Source organism: Drosophila takahashii, chromosome 3L (assembly GCF_030179915.1).
Source record: "Drosophila takahashii strain IR98-3 E-12201 chromosome 3L, DtakHiC1v2, whole genome shotgun sequence".
Lineage (NCBI taxonomy): Eukaryota > Metazoa > Arthropoda > Insecta > Diptera > Drosophilidae > Drosophila > Drosophila takahashii.
In genome coordinates this window covers 32593684-32608994 of record NC_091680.1, presented here as the reverse complement: position 1 = coordinate 32608994, position 15311 = coordinate 32593684, and the positions used below count along the sequence as shown (strand labels likewise).

General features: G+C 33.5%; 1 protein-coding gene across 5 annotated transcripts in view; it reads left to right on the top strand.

Moving 5' to 3' along the window:
- Positions 1-15311, top strand: part of scro (scarecrow) — a 113875-nt gene that overhangs the window by 5520 nt on the left and 93044 nt on the right. For 3 of the 5 annotated variants that reach the window (XM_044392566.2, XM_044392565.2, XM_044392568.2), the window contains exon 2: positions 170-638. The exons of the other annotated variants lie outside the window; for them this stretch is intronic. In XM_044392566.2, the coding sequence (XP_044248501.1) occupies positions 211-638 (428 nt within the window). In that variant the 5' untranslated portion in view covers positions 170-210. The remainder of the gene's footprint in view (positions 1-169; positions 639-15311) is intronic. 5 annotated transcript variants of the gene reach the window in all.

The following is a 15311-nucleotide window of genomic DNA, read 5'->3' as shown; positions in this document are numbered from 1 at the left end:
GTCTGACAATTATAACGGTTAATTTTACCAAGTTTTTTTTGAGCATTTACTTTTACTTTTATCTTTTCCCACACTTTTAGAAAGTAAATTATATTTTTGTAGTTTTGTCCTAACGGAATGTATAAAAAAATAAAATAAATTTTACATTATATATATATTGTATTTCTAGTGCTTAAATCTTTCTAAGGACTTGCTAAAACATTACATCGCATGTCATCCAACGGCCTTTCTAATACAACGATAATTGAAAAAAAAAATTATAAACAACTACAAATTATTAAGGATAAACATATTGTAACGGCATTAAATGAAGTAGACTTGGTTATGAGTTTATCTCCAAAGGAATTACTGATACCTACCGCCACTTCCCAGCATCATCCAGTGAATACACCTACGAAATTAAGTACAAACGAAACAACGACACAAAATAACGTATCTACAGCAACCGCGGTAGCGGTTGCACATCACCACCACAATCTTTCGAATATTCACCATCTCCAAAATCTGCAAAGTCATCATCAGAATACAATTTTTAATAGTAATCACTCAACACCTTTTAGCGTGACCGATATCTTAAGTCCAATTGAAGAATCGTATCGCAAACTGGAACTGAACGGAAACCCGCCATCTCCGTTTCGGTAAATATAATTATAACAAAAAAATGACATTAATATACATTTGTCTTAAAGGGGTACATAGCTGTTTTTAGCCCAAAACAAACATTTTTTAATGTTTATTTTTATATTTCGAATAATAATTTAAGCTTTCATGTTTGCTTACACACAACAAATTTTGCTTGGTAAAATTGGCCAATGAAAATAGTTCAGTAACTATAAAAAACAGTACTTTAACTATAAAAATAGTCGTCCGTGTACCTATTTTTGCTTTGCGTACTATTAAATAATTCAACTACTATTAGATATTTATGCCGTAAGCGTATTTTGTTTTTGTACCTTGAAACTATTTTAAATAGTTGTTTAACTATGAACAATACACTATGGGCAAAAAATTCGAAAGTGAGGCATTTTTAAATTTTTTTGTTCTTCAGTATTACATAAATGACCTTCTGTGGTTATTTACAATACTTAAAGGAACCTAAAATCCATTTTCAAAGAATTTTATTTGGCGTTTTTCGCTATTTTTTCCCTTAAGAAATTCGAAAGTTTGAAATAGGGTCACACGTTTACAAAAAGGGACGAAAAACTTTGTAGTTTTCACACCTCGATTTCTTTGGTTATTGTAAGCCAACCAAAAAAGTTTAAATATGGATACAAAGAGTGAAGGATTGTTAAATAAATTATAAACACTGAATGTTTATTATATGTGCTTTTTGTCCATTTGTTTGATGAGTTGTCGCTTAGTTTTTAGATGACAAATAAGAAATGTATTTTTGCTTTCTGTGGAGTGTAAGATGTGAGTATAGGAGAGTATAGGCAAGGTAAAAATAGGAAGTTATAAACAAAACAATTGCTAATCGAACCCTATCAATACTTTTTGCACGTTTTTGCACGTTATACGTAAAACCTCCATGTTGTAGTTGCATTCGAGTTCTGTCACTACACATTGCTTAATGTTTGTATCGGCAACAACCGGCAACAAACCGCTGTGATGGAATTTGTTTTGCAAACTATGAACGGAATCGAATTAAGCGATAGTCAGCACACAATAGTCAAAAAAAAAATTAAGCAGATTGTTGCCTTTTTTAGTCGTAATTTGCCAAAATGTCATAGAATAATAGACCGATTCAAGGAAGAACATTTCCTGCGGCTTTCGTCGAACATGAAAATTTCATTTTTGGAAAAGGGCTTGCCAAGCGACAAACCTGGTCGCAAATGCCTAACTTCTAATGAGGCAGGACCACGATTAAAGCGTAAGGTGGCATCTCAATTGGCGAAAGAAAAAGAAAATTCGATGCCATTAATTTGGCATGGTGCTTCTTTTTGGCAAAAAATATCAAACAAGAAGATACTTCAGTTTTGTTGCGAAAGGCGTTAAATATGAAATATTTATTAACAAATTCATTTTTTTTATATCCTTGCCTTTAAAAGTAAATATGCGGCGTTGGCGGTTGATGGAGACTTGGTCCAATTCAAAATTTAACAAAAACAGAAATTGTATTACAGTTACCAACACAAACAACATTTTCTTTAAATCCTTGCCTTCAAATGTATATCTGCGGCGTGGGCGTAGGATGAAGATGTGGTCCGATTCAAAAAGCAACAAAAACCGAAATTACATCTTAGCCTTAAAAGTATATAACAAAAATTTTAGATTTGTATCTTTAAAACTGGAGTTTATGCCTCAAGGACTGAATATTTGCCCATAGTGCAATAGTTAAAAGTCTAGCCCTTCATGAGCCAAGCCCACGTCAGATTCTGAGACATTAAGACTTTACTTGAAAATTTATTTTCTACCTTAAGTCTAACTATAAATAAATATACTTCCACACTAGCTGAAAGTCAAGTGCAACCCGCACCTTTATAAGGTGTAGGATAAAGTCACGTTTGGAAAAGGTAATTGCACCTTTTTAATATTACTTAGAAATTACAGTGAAATAACTATAAATAATTGTATATTTACTATAAAAATAGTAAGTTAACTACAATTTATGGTTCGGGCACATTCTACCCTTTTTTACAATAGCATAACTATTTTTATAGTAACCCTTACGTGTACGAATTACGTAAGAGTCACAATGTACTTAGAAGAATTGACAATTTTTGTGGTTGGGGTCTGTTTGACAATTATTACAGTTGATTTTACCAAGTTACTTTTGTGTGTAGGAATGCTTTCTTAAGAGCTGGCTTAAATTTCCAGTGTCCAATCCAATCAAGGACACTCCCGATTAAGACCATTTTTTCTGAGACCAAAAGAAAATGATACGATCAACAATTTCGAATTATATTTTAAAGATTTTATATTTACAAACTACGTAAAAATAAAACAAGAGAGAACGCTATTGTCGAGTACCTCGACTCTCAGATACCTATTACTCAGCAGCAAAGCAATTGCTTGAACTCCATTATTGGCCTATACCTATACATTTCGATAAGTATTAATAAAGACAAAAAAATTGCATTTATTTTTTCAAATACCTTTTATTGTTTAAGGCGATTGTTGGGCTAGACACTCTGATGAAACAAACTTGTGCTGCGTAGGAATCTCAAGAATCTGCATGGTGAATCCCTACACACAAAGAAAAAACTTGGTAAAATCAACTGTAATAATTGTCAAACAGGCCCCAACCAGCAAAATTGTCAATTCTACTAAGTAAATAGTCATTTCACAACAACAAAATACACACAATTAGCAAAGACACAAACCCAAAGCAAAAACAAAATACACGTAACTATTTTAATAGTTACGTAACTATCTTTGTTGGTCAATTTTACCAAGCAAATTTTTTTGTGTGTACTTTCTGGCTTTTATAGTTTCCAAGATCTCAATGTTTATAAGGACAGACAGACAGACGGACAGACGGACATGGCTAGATCGACTTGGCTACTGATTCTTATTAAGAATATATATACTTCATAGGGTCGGAAACGCGCAGAGGATATAATGATTTTTGTCGGAATTTTCAACGCAGTGACGGAGACGTTTCCACCTCATAAAGCACATATACCACCAGACGAGTCGATCTAGCCATGTCCGTCTGCCTGTTTGTTTCTATGCAAACTAGTCTCTCAGTTTGAAAGCTATCGGGATGAAACTTTCTTAAAAGTCATCTTTCTATAGCTTGTAGTGGGGTAAGAATACTCGCGTATGTTGTAGAGCTTGCCTCGGTTTTCATCTGTGATATTATTGAAAGACCATTATGAATTTTTGAAGTTAAGAACTTTAAAAATGTTTTCGAACATCTCGGAAACAGCTTGGAGGAACGACGTACAAATTTACACCTTTTTAAATGTGTACTACACACAAAAAAAAACTATGTAAAATCAACTATTTAATAGTATAGTATTTTAACCGAAAAAATTGTAGTTTTTATACCCGTTACTCGTAGAGTAAAAGAGTATATTGCATTCGTGCAATAGTATGTACGCTCAAAAATTTTTTTTCCTAAATTTTAGAAAATTTACATAAAATGAAATTTTTTCTTTTTATTTTTAGAAAACTTTTTGAATTTTATAAACTGTTTTCTTGAATCTAGAAAAAAAGACCATTGAAACAGAATTTTATGAAAACCTTTTTTAAATTTAGAAAAATGAAATGGTGTTTTTCCTAGTTTGCTCTCCAAAATGTTTCTTAAATTAATGGCGATTTCGCCAGCTGACTTTGCCTTTGAATTACACCCAAACAGCTGATGAAATAGTTGAAGCACGCCATTTTTTGCGCTTACAGAACAATTCGGTAGAGGTGGAGAAAAAATTGATGTGAAAATTGATAGATCGATGTTTGATGATATTTTACAAAACATCGATGTTTCCTCGAAAAAACACGCTATTATTGCGCTTACAGAACCATTCGGAAGCTCGATGTTTGATGATATTTTTTTGAAGTAAAAATCCAATTTTGTTACGCTTTCCGAGCTGAACTGGTCAGAGACATTTGTAAAATTAAAAAACAAATTGCTTAGACATATGAACACATGCATCGAAATATAAATGGAAAACAAATTTCTAAAGCGTGCACTGTACAGGCACGACTTAGGAAAACTGCAAGCCCTCATCTACGAAACGGAAACGGGAAGGCTCCACTGTTAGCCAGCAATTCAAAAGATCTGAGGATAAGGCCATTGAGCAATACTCTAGATTAGCAGACTCACCCCCGAAATTCGCGATACCCAAACTTACAAAAAAACAAGAAAGGAAGCTAGCTTTGGCCAGCCGAAGCTTATATACCCTTGCAGATCATTCCTATTAATTAACAAATCGCAAAAATGTTCAATTTTCTAATATTTCTCATTATTTTCCGATCGTTCCTATGGCAGCTATATGATATAGTCGTCCGATTTTGATTAAATTAAAATTGAAATTCGGAAATATTTAAAAAGAGTCATATCCTAGAGTAGAAGATAATACAATAAAAACCAAAGAAGCTTGAATTTATTTCCTATTACTTTTCCATTAATTTTCCGATCGTTCCTATGGCAGCTATATGATATAGTAGTCCGATTTTTTAAAAAATTAATTCGAAATTCAGAAATATTTAAAAAATAACATCCCCAAAAGAAGAAGGTAATATTTCAAAAAACACCGAAGCTAGAATTTTTTAAAGTTTTTTTTTCCGATTGTTCCTATAGGAGCTATAAGATATAGTTGTCCGATCCGGTCGGCTCCGACATATATACTACCTGCAATAGAAAGAAGACTTTTGCGAAATTTTTGTCCCGATAGCTCAAAAACTGAGAGACTAGTTTGCGTAGAAACAGACAGACGGACAGACGGACAGACGGACAGACGGACAGACGGACAGACGGACAGACGGACAGACGGACAGACGGACAGACGGACGGACAGACGGACAGACGGACAGACGGACATGGCTAGATCGACTCGTCTTGTGATGCTGATCAAGAATATATATACTTTATGGGGTCGGAAACGTCTCCTTCACTGCGTTGCAAACTTCTGACTGAAATCATAATACCCTCTGCAAGGGTATAAAAATGGTCAAAGTGCAAATTTTTTTTTATACCCTTGCAGAGGGTATTATGATTTCAGTCAGAAGTTTGCAACGCAGTGAAGGAGACGTTTCCGACCCCATAAAGTATATATATTCTTGATCAGCATCACAAGACGAGTCGATCTAGCCATGTCCGTCTGTCCGTCTGTCCGTCTGTCCGTCTGTCCGTCTGTCCGTCCGTCTGTCCGTCTGTCCGTCTGTCCGTCTGTCTGTTTCTACGCAAACTAGTCTCTCAGTTTTTGAGCTATCGGGACAAAACTTTCGCAAAAGTCTTCTTTCTATTGCAGGTAGTATATATGTCGGAGCCGACCGGATCGGACAACTATATCTTATAGCTCCCATAGGAACAATCGGAAAAAAAAAACTTTAAAAAATTCTAGCTTCGGTGTTTTTTGAAATATTACCTTCTTCTTTTGGGGATGTTATTTTTTAAATATTTCTGAATTTCGAATTAATTTTTTAAAAAATCGGACTACTATATCATATAGCTGCCATAGGAACGATCGGAAAATTAATGGAAAAGTAATAGGAAATAAATTCAAGCTTCTTTGGTTTTTATTGTATTATCTTCTACTCTAGGATATGACTCTTTTTAAATATTTCCGAATTTCAATTTTAATTTAATCAAAATCGGACGACTATATCATATAGCTGCCATAGGAACGATCGGAAAATAATGAGAAATATTAGAAAATTGAACATTTTTGCGATTTGTTAATTAATAGGAATGATCTGCAAGGGTATATAAGCTTCGGCTGGCCAAAGCTAGCTTCCTTTCTTGTTAAATTAAATTAAACTGACGTCGCTATTAAAAACAACAATAAAACTGCAGCAGTAAATGTTATCTGGTATTATTATCGGCCCTGTTCTAGTTTTCATTGCATATATGACTTATTAATAATTATTTTGTGGTTGCACCTTAAAACCCGGTAAATTCTAGCTATGACAATTAATGCAAATCCGCCGCCCTTGTTCTAAATTCCGCTCGGATTTGGTAAAAATTGCCTAGAGTTGTCACGGTATGGATATAAGTTAGTATTTTCTTGGGACTTATTCTAAACTTATCCGATAAGGTTAATGGTTTTTTTATAAGGAAGATAATTTATTAACGAAATAAGTGTTTTGGCTCGGAATACCACATTATTTCATGTGAAATTTGAACGGGGACATTTGATGGGGACTTTGTTTTTCGACTTTGGCATCTCTGTATGCTCTTGCAGTTTGCAATACTATGATTCCCACACTGATTTTTAATACTATTCTGTCGGGAGCCTTTCAAAACTGCAAAGGGACCAAAGGGAAATATTATAAAATGTCCCTAACAAGTAAGGGAAATTTAGTACTGTTAACGGGAAATCCGATAATGTTAACAAATTCACTTCCGAGTGAAAACTGGAACAGGCCGGTATATTTCTTTTACAAATAATCAACGATAACAGTTAAAATTCTTGAATAAAAAAAGTTCGTCACAATACCCTACAAAAAGTTCGTCACGATACCCTACAAGGTAGACTTGGAGCAAAAACGGTGTCACTCTCAAACGGCGCAAAAGAAAAAAACGCGAAGTACCAAAAACTGTTGATAAAGATCTCATGTATACGTGCATATATTTGCCTGATTTTATTTTCCACTCATCTTTGCTCTGGCACTGCTGAAACACAAGTAAATTGAATGGGTTTGCTAGTTTGCGCACCACATTTTTAGCGAAAATTACCTCACGAACAAATTACGGGACTTCTTATTAATATTACTGTAAATACATTGTCGACACGATAAGGGGAGACGACTACATTTATTTGGAATTTTTGTCGTGACGTCATATATGAGATTCGACGAGTTCGTCACATTACCCTACTCGTCAAATTACCCTACACTCCCCTACTTTATGTGGTCGGAAATGTCTCCTTCACTGCGTTGCAAATATCTGACTGAAATTATAATACCCTCTGCAAGGCACTATGGGAAAAAAGTCTATTTTTTTGGCATAAACTCTAGTTTTAGGGATACAATTTAGAAATTTTGTATTTATACTATTAAGATAAAGCTGTAATTTCGGTTTTTGTTGCTTTTTGAATCGGACCATTGTTTTCATCCACCGCCCACGCCGCATATTCAAATTAATTGGCAGGGATCTTAAAAAATTTGTATTTGTATTGGTAAGACGGTAAAATAATTTCAGTTTACGTTAATTTTTAAAATTTGTCAAAAAAAAAATTGGTGACATGTACAAGAAAAGTGAAATATTATCTAAGAGCAGATGCCAATTTTAGCTTTAACGGGGGTCCAGCTTCTTTATATTTGAGTCCTTTGCAGCCAGGATTTTCACTTGACTTGCCCCTTTCCATGAATTTAATTTTTAAGATTAATGAAAGCCACTTAGATTGTTTTTTTATTTAAAAAATATTTTTTTTTATGTTTATAAGTTGCTGGATTTAAGTCATTTTTTTTAAGAAACGTGCAAAAAGTTGCAAAAATTATTATTTTTGCGATATAAAGGATACATTTGGTAATAACTTTGCGTTTTTACCTTTTTGCAACTTTGTGCCATTTATAAGTTGTACACCACGAAACACAAACAAACTTGTTAGTTTTAAGCTAAAAAGATACACCTTTAAAACAGTTCACAGTTGGACAACAAGCCATAATAACACCAGTTTACAAAAAAAAATCGATGAAATATACCATGAATGAAACCTTTGTTTTCCGGTAAGGTACGTCTTCCTGATTAAGAAAATGACACTTAAAATTTTTTTTATGGATAAAATTTTTTTTAAAGTGTAAAAAACGTTTTTGACACTTTTTTATTTTCTAACTTGAGTTGTGGTTAACCGATTTCAACCATAAGTGACTCATTTTACAGGTAATAGAATGCCCTCCAACTTTCTTATACATTGCATTGAGTTCCATTCATTAGTTTAGAAGCTACATTTCGTCAAAGTTGAAAAAGTTAGAAAAAATGCAAAAATGCTGGCATAAAGGGCTTCGTTAAGAATACACGCCTAAAAACCGAAATTATTTTTATAACTTCTTCTGGTAGAAGGTGCTTTGACAAAAAAAACAAGCTATTGATTATTACAATCCACCAGCAAATTATTTTGATATGCATTTTTGAAGCTTGCGACAACGGTGTTTTTTTGGCCGTTTACAGCTGTTAACTGACACAACAGGGCTCTAACAGAGCTGTAATACCCGTTTTTCCCAACGTAAAAAATCGATATAAAATCGAACTATTGATTGATTTTTTTGTTGATGGTCTTGTTAGTTGACTGAAAGATGTATCTTTAAGTATAAGTCATAAAACTAATTTCGGTTTTTAGGCGTGTATTTTTAACGATGCCATTTATGCCAGCATTTTTGCATTTTTTCTCACTTTTACAACTTTGACGAAGTGTAGCTTCTAAACTAATGAATGGAACTCAATGCAGTGTATAAGAAAGTTAAAGAGCATTCTATTACCTGTAAAATTAGTTATTTATGGTTGAAATCGGTTAGCCACAACTCAAGTTAGAAATTGAAAAAGGGTCAAAAACGTTTTTTACACTTAAAAAAAAAATTTATCCATAAAAAAAATTTTAAGTGCCATTTTCTGAATTAGGAAGACGTACCTTACCGGAAAACAAAGGTTTCATTCATGGTATATTTCATCGATTTTTTTTTGTAAACTGGTGTAATCAAAACATGTAATCTAAGATACATTTATAAATACCTTTGCTACGATTTGACATGATCAGAAATAATAATCCTTTTTGTTGCTCCACAAAATAAGCACTAAAAGTTTGCAAAGCTTTTTCACTTATTAACGCACACAACAAAGTCAATCGAACAGCTGACTTTGTTCGCTTATCAACTCTATAGTGTTGTTAGTAAAAAATCTTAGATAACTGTTCTTGGCTAATTAGGGTATGTAAATTCACAAAATATATTTTATTTTTAAAAATAATTTGTAAAATAAGTTGATTTTATGCCAAAAAAATTGACTTTTTTCCCATAGTGCAAGGGTATAAAAACATTGTTACTTTGTAGAAATTAGGCGTTTTGATTTTTGACATTGTAAGGGTATATACACACAAAAAAAAAAAACTTGGTAAAATCAACTGTAATAATTGTCAAACAGGCCCCAACCAGCAAATTTGTCAATTCTACTAAGTAAATAGTCATTTCACAACAACAAAATACACACAATTAGCAAAGACACAAACCCAAAGCAAAAACAAAATACACGTAACTATTTTAATAGTTACGTAACTACCTTTGTTGGTCAATTTTACCAAGCAAATTCTTTTGTGTGTACCCTTGCAGATTATTAACATGGCAGGAGCATACATGAAATTGTAGCCTGATTTCTTAAAACTCTACAAAACTGGGGAAATTTGATTCTCTTGCGAATATGATTAACAAAAAATAAATTTTATTTTATGTAAATTAAATATAAGTAAAACTAAAAACTAAACTAAAAATATGATTTAACCCAGTGTAGAAGAGAATATGATAAAATATAACATACTCCTTTTCCCATTAATTTTCCGATCGTATTTGATAGTCGGCTGATTTTTATAAAATTGAATTTAAAATTCTGAAATTCTAAAAAAAAAAAGATATTTGCTGATCCAGAAAATACTTATTTTATAGGGTCGGAAACGTACCCTTCACTCCGTTGCAAACTTCTGACTAAAACCATAATATACCAAAATTTAAGAAATCTCAAGGGCTATACAGTTTGAAGTTTTAAAAAAAATCGTTAAAGCTGTTTTTGAGAAAAAAAACTAAACAAATTTTTGTTTTGTGCATATCTTTTTATACCCTTGCAGAGGGTATTATAATTTCAGTCAGATGTTTGCAACGCAGTGAAGGAGACGTTTCCGACCACATAAAGTATATATATTCTTGATCACCATTAATAGCAGAGTCCATCTAGACATGTCCGTCCTTTTTAAAGCTATCGCGATGAAACTTTCCCAAAAGTCTTCTTTCTATTGCAGGTAGTACATATGTTGGAACGAGCCGGATCGGACCACTATATCTTATGGCTCCCATAGAAATAATCAAACAAATAATAGAAAAACTATTGTAACTTTGTAGAAAGTATGCGTTCTGATTTTTATACCCTTGCAGAGGGTATTATGATTTCAGTCAGAAGTTTGCAACGCAGTGAAGGAGACGTTTCCGACCCCATAAAGTATATATATTCTTGATCAGCACCACAAGACGAGTCGATCTAGCCATGTCCGTCTGTCCGTCTGTCCGTCTGTCCGTCTGTCCGTCTGTCCGTCCGTCCGTCTGTCCGTCTGTCCGTCTGTCTGTTTCTACGCAAACTAGTCTCTCAGTTTTTGAGCTATCGGGACAAAAATTTCGCAAAAGTCTTCTTTCTATTGCAGGTAGTATATATGTCGGAGCCGACCGGATCGGACAACTATATCTTATAGCTCCTATAGGAACAATCGGAAAAAAAAACTTTAAAAAATTCTAGCTTCGGTGTTTTTTGAAATATTACCTTCTACTTTTGGGGATGTTATTTTTTAAATATTTCTGAATTTCGAATTAATTATTTAAAAAATCGGACTACTATATCATATAGCTGCCATAGGAACGATCGGAAAATTAATGGAAAAGTAATAGGAAATAAATTCTAGCTTCTTTGGTTTTTATTGTATTATCTTCTACTCTAGGATATGACTCTTTTTAAATATTTCCGAATTTCAATTTTAATTTGATCAAAATCGGACGACTATATCATATAGCTGCCATAGGAACGATCGGAAAATTAATGAGAAATATTAGAAAATTGAACATTTTTGCGATTTGTTAATGAATAGGAATGATCTGCAAGGGTATATAAGCTTCGGCTGGCCGAAGCTAGCTTCCTTTCTTGTTGACAATGTAAAAACAACATTTTAAGTAGGCATACCTGCAAGGGTATATAAACTTCGGCTGGCCGAAGTTAACTTCCTTTCTTGTTAATTACACTAGTTTACAAAATAATATTCTTGGTGTGCTCCCCAGCAATTGATGGCAAATTCTGTTAGTGCTGGACCCCTAGATCACAAAAATAGCACGTTTTTTTTTTCGATGGCACAGTTTTTTTTAAAAGATTTTTTAAAGTTCGAAATGTTAAATTTCGGACTTTTTTCGAATTTCTTCTTATATCTCGGCAGATATCCACTCGGTTGCGCCAGTTTTAGTTTTATTTTAAAGTCAATAGATCAGAGCTTAACTTTGCCATACAGATCAATACGATTGGATGAGTTATGGCAGCGCAGAAGCTCGACAAAGATGAAAAATGTGTTTTTTGGTCGTCTGTAAGTCGGCTGTATATATCGTAAAAACTCGAAATAAATCCGTTGAAAAATCATAATGGCTACAAACATAAAGTTTACATCCTACCGAATAAAACAAGCCGGATATGGCCCAAATCCATGAAAAACTGGATTTATGGTGGATTTTTAAAGTTCGGATTTTTCCACTTTTTTCGGTTAACAGAGTCCAAATTTAAGATTTATCATAGGCGGCGACATGTAAACAAAAATGAGTGGTGACGGCAGCCGGGTCAAAAAATAGCTAAATTTAAAAGCTAGAAAATTATAAAATAAATTTAATTTCTGAAAATTCCTTTAAAAATATAAAATTGCTTGCGTTATGACTGTGAGTATTTTTAACTAAGTACTATCCATTTGGATAGTTCATTCTTATGAAAAAAGTAACCTTAATTAAAAAATTAAATTCACTTTAATAATTTTCTAGCTTTTAAATATCTGATTTAGCTATTTAGTGACCCGGCTGCCGACACCAATTACACTATGCAGCATCAAAAATTAACCTCGATGAATGCTATATGTTTGGATTCGTTACGAATTCCCAAGTTAAACTGCGTTTTCCAAAGAGTTCCCCGACGCAAGGATTCATAGCAAAAGGACCTCAAAGTTCGAAAAATGCTGAAATTGACCAACTTTGCGGAGCTCTCAGAGGCAAATGGATGCATGGCTTGGTTCGAAGTTAAAGTTTTTTAAAAGATACACCCTTTATCTTTCAAACCCCATACATAAAATAATTTTAGGATTTTTTTTAAGGCAGAAATAAATTTAAAAAAAAACATAGTTAAAAAACTGAAAAACATACAGCTGCGGTCAAAATAGTAGCAGTGTTGCCGCCTTGTGTTTTTAAAAGTTTGATGTTGTAATTTTTTCTTATCCAATTAGTCTAATAGTAAAATTATAATCTATACAATATTACCAGGAAAAGATCAATTACAACCAGGGACCGTAAATAATCATTATTTGAGATTTTTATTTTAAAAAGACTACTGTGATATTTGGTTTTAAACGTCAAAAATTACGTTCTTTTTACTCTTGTCCACAAAGTATATGCATTTCAACAAATCTGGAAAGCAAATTAACTGTTATTTGTTCATGCCTATGAAGTGCATAAAAACCAGTTAAATAGTTTATTAAAACTTGTAAAAACCTCAGTAGGCCTTTTAAAATAAAAATCTCAAATAATGATTATTTACGGTCCCTGATTACAACAACAAACTTTTAAATACACAGGGCGGCAACACTACTACCATTTTGACTTTTATGTTTATACCCTTGCAGAGGGTATTATGATTTCAGTCAGAAGTTTGCAACGCAGTGAAGGAGACGTTTCCGACCCCATAAAGTATATATATTCTTGATCAGCATCACAAGACGAGTCGATCTAGCCATGTCCGTCTGTCCGTCTGTCCGTCTGTCCGTCTGTCCGTCCGTCCGTCTGTCCGTCTGTCCGTCCGTCTGTCCGTCTGTCCGTCTGTCTGTTTCTACGCAAACTAGTCTCTCAGTTTTTGAGCTATCGGGACAAAAATTTCGCAAAAGTCTTCTTTCTATTGCAGGTAGTATATATGTCGGAGCCGACCGGATCGGACAACTATATCTTATAGCTCCTATAGGAACAATCGGAAAAAAAAACTTTAAAAAATTCTAGCTTCGGTGTTTTTTGAAATATTACCTTCTACTTTTGGGGATGTTATTTTTTAAATATTTCTGAATTTCGAATTAATTATTTAAAAAATCGGACTACTATATCATATAGCTGCCATAGGAACGATCGGAAAATTAATGGAAAAGTAATAGGAAATAAATTCTAGCTTCTTTGGTTTTTATTATATTATCTTCTTGTTTCTGCCTTAAAAAAATCTTAAAAATTTTTTAAGTATGGGGTTTAAAAGATAAAGGGTGTATCTTTTAAAAAACTTTAACATCGAATCAAACCATGCATCCATTTGCCTCTGAGAGCTCCGCAAAGTTGGCCAATTTCAGCATTTTTCGAATTTTGAGGTCCTTTTGCTAAGAAACCTTGCGTCGGGGAACTTTTTGGAAAACGCAGTTTAACTTGGGAATTCGTAACGAATCCAAAAATATAGCATCCATCGAGGTAAATTTAAAAAGCACTAAAAATGCTGCACAGTGCTATTTTTGTTTACATGTCGCCGCCTATGATAAACCTTAAATTTGGACTTTGTCAACCGAAAAAAGTGGAAAAATCCGAACTTTAAAAATCCACCATAAATCCAGTTTTCCATGGATTTGGGCCATATCCGGCTTGTTTTATTCGGTAGGATGTAATCTTTAAGTTTGTACCCATTATGATTTTTCAACGGAGTTATTTCGAGTTTTTACGATATATAGAGTCGACTTACAGACGACCAAAAAACACATTTTTCCTCTTTGTCGAGCTTCTGCGCAGCCATTACTCATCCCATCGTATTGATCTGTATGGCAAAGTTAAGCTCTGATCTATTGACTTTAAAATAAAACTAAAACTGGCCCAACCGAGTGGATATCTGCCGAGATATAAGAAGAAATTCAAAAAAAGTCAGAAATTTAACATTTCAAACTTTAAAAAATATTAAAAAAAAAACTGTGCCATCGAAAAAAAATTTAGTGCTATTTTCGTGATCTAGGGGTCCAAATCTAACAGAATTTGCCATCAATTGCTGGGGAGCTTTTCGGCTGTAAACTAGTGTTATTACATTTACACAAATCACATATAGGAGGCGCGTAAAGCATTTTAAAATAATAATAGCACAAGGCTGTTGCTTCAATAGTTTAGAAGTTACGGCCTTCCGTATTTTAGCTATTTGTAGCTGGTTTCCCGATAAACTAGCGGGTTTTTTCCAAAAGTGATAAAACTAAAGTTTCTTATGTCGAGCTGTTGAACATCATATTAAATTTTCAGGGCTTTAAAACCATGTTTTGGGACACACAGACAAACTGACAAATAGAATTAAATCCTCATTTTGACTAGGCCCCCGCAAATTTGTTTTCGGTATAACTTTTGAACGGAGCGTCCGATTTTCTGATATGACCCCTCATATTAAGACCATTTTCAGTAGAAATACAACTAACGTAATGCCGTAATGCCACCGGCCCCAACAGATCCAAATTTCTAAATTTTCACTTTTACACTTTCACCGCTCTCTCTCCAAACCAATTGATTTTGTTCGAGGTCTTGGTATGCAATCCTTTAAGTTTTAGTAACACCTTTAACTTGGTGTATTACTCATAACGATCGGACAATCACAGCAGATTTTCAATTTTGCGCATTCGCACATTCTCCTTGTGCGCTTCGTCACTACATGGACTGCCGTCCATAGTGATAGTAGTTCGATTTTGTTAAAATTAAAACCGAAACTCGAAAATATTTAAAAA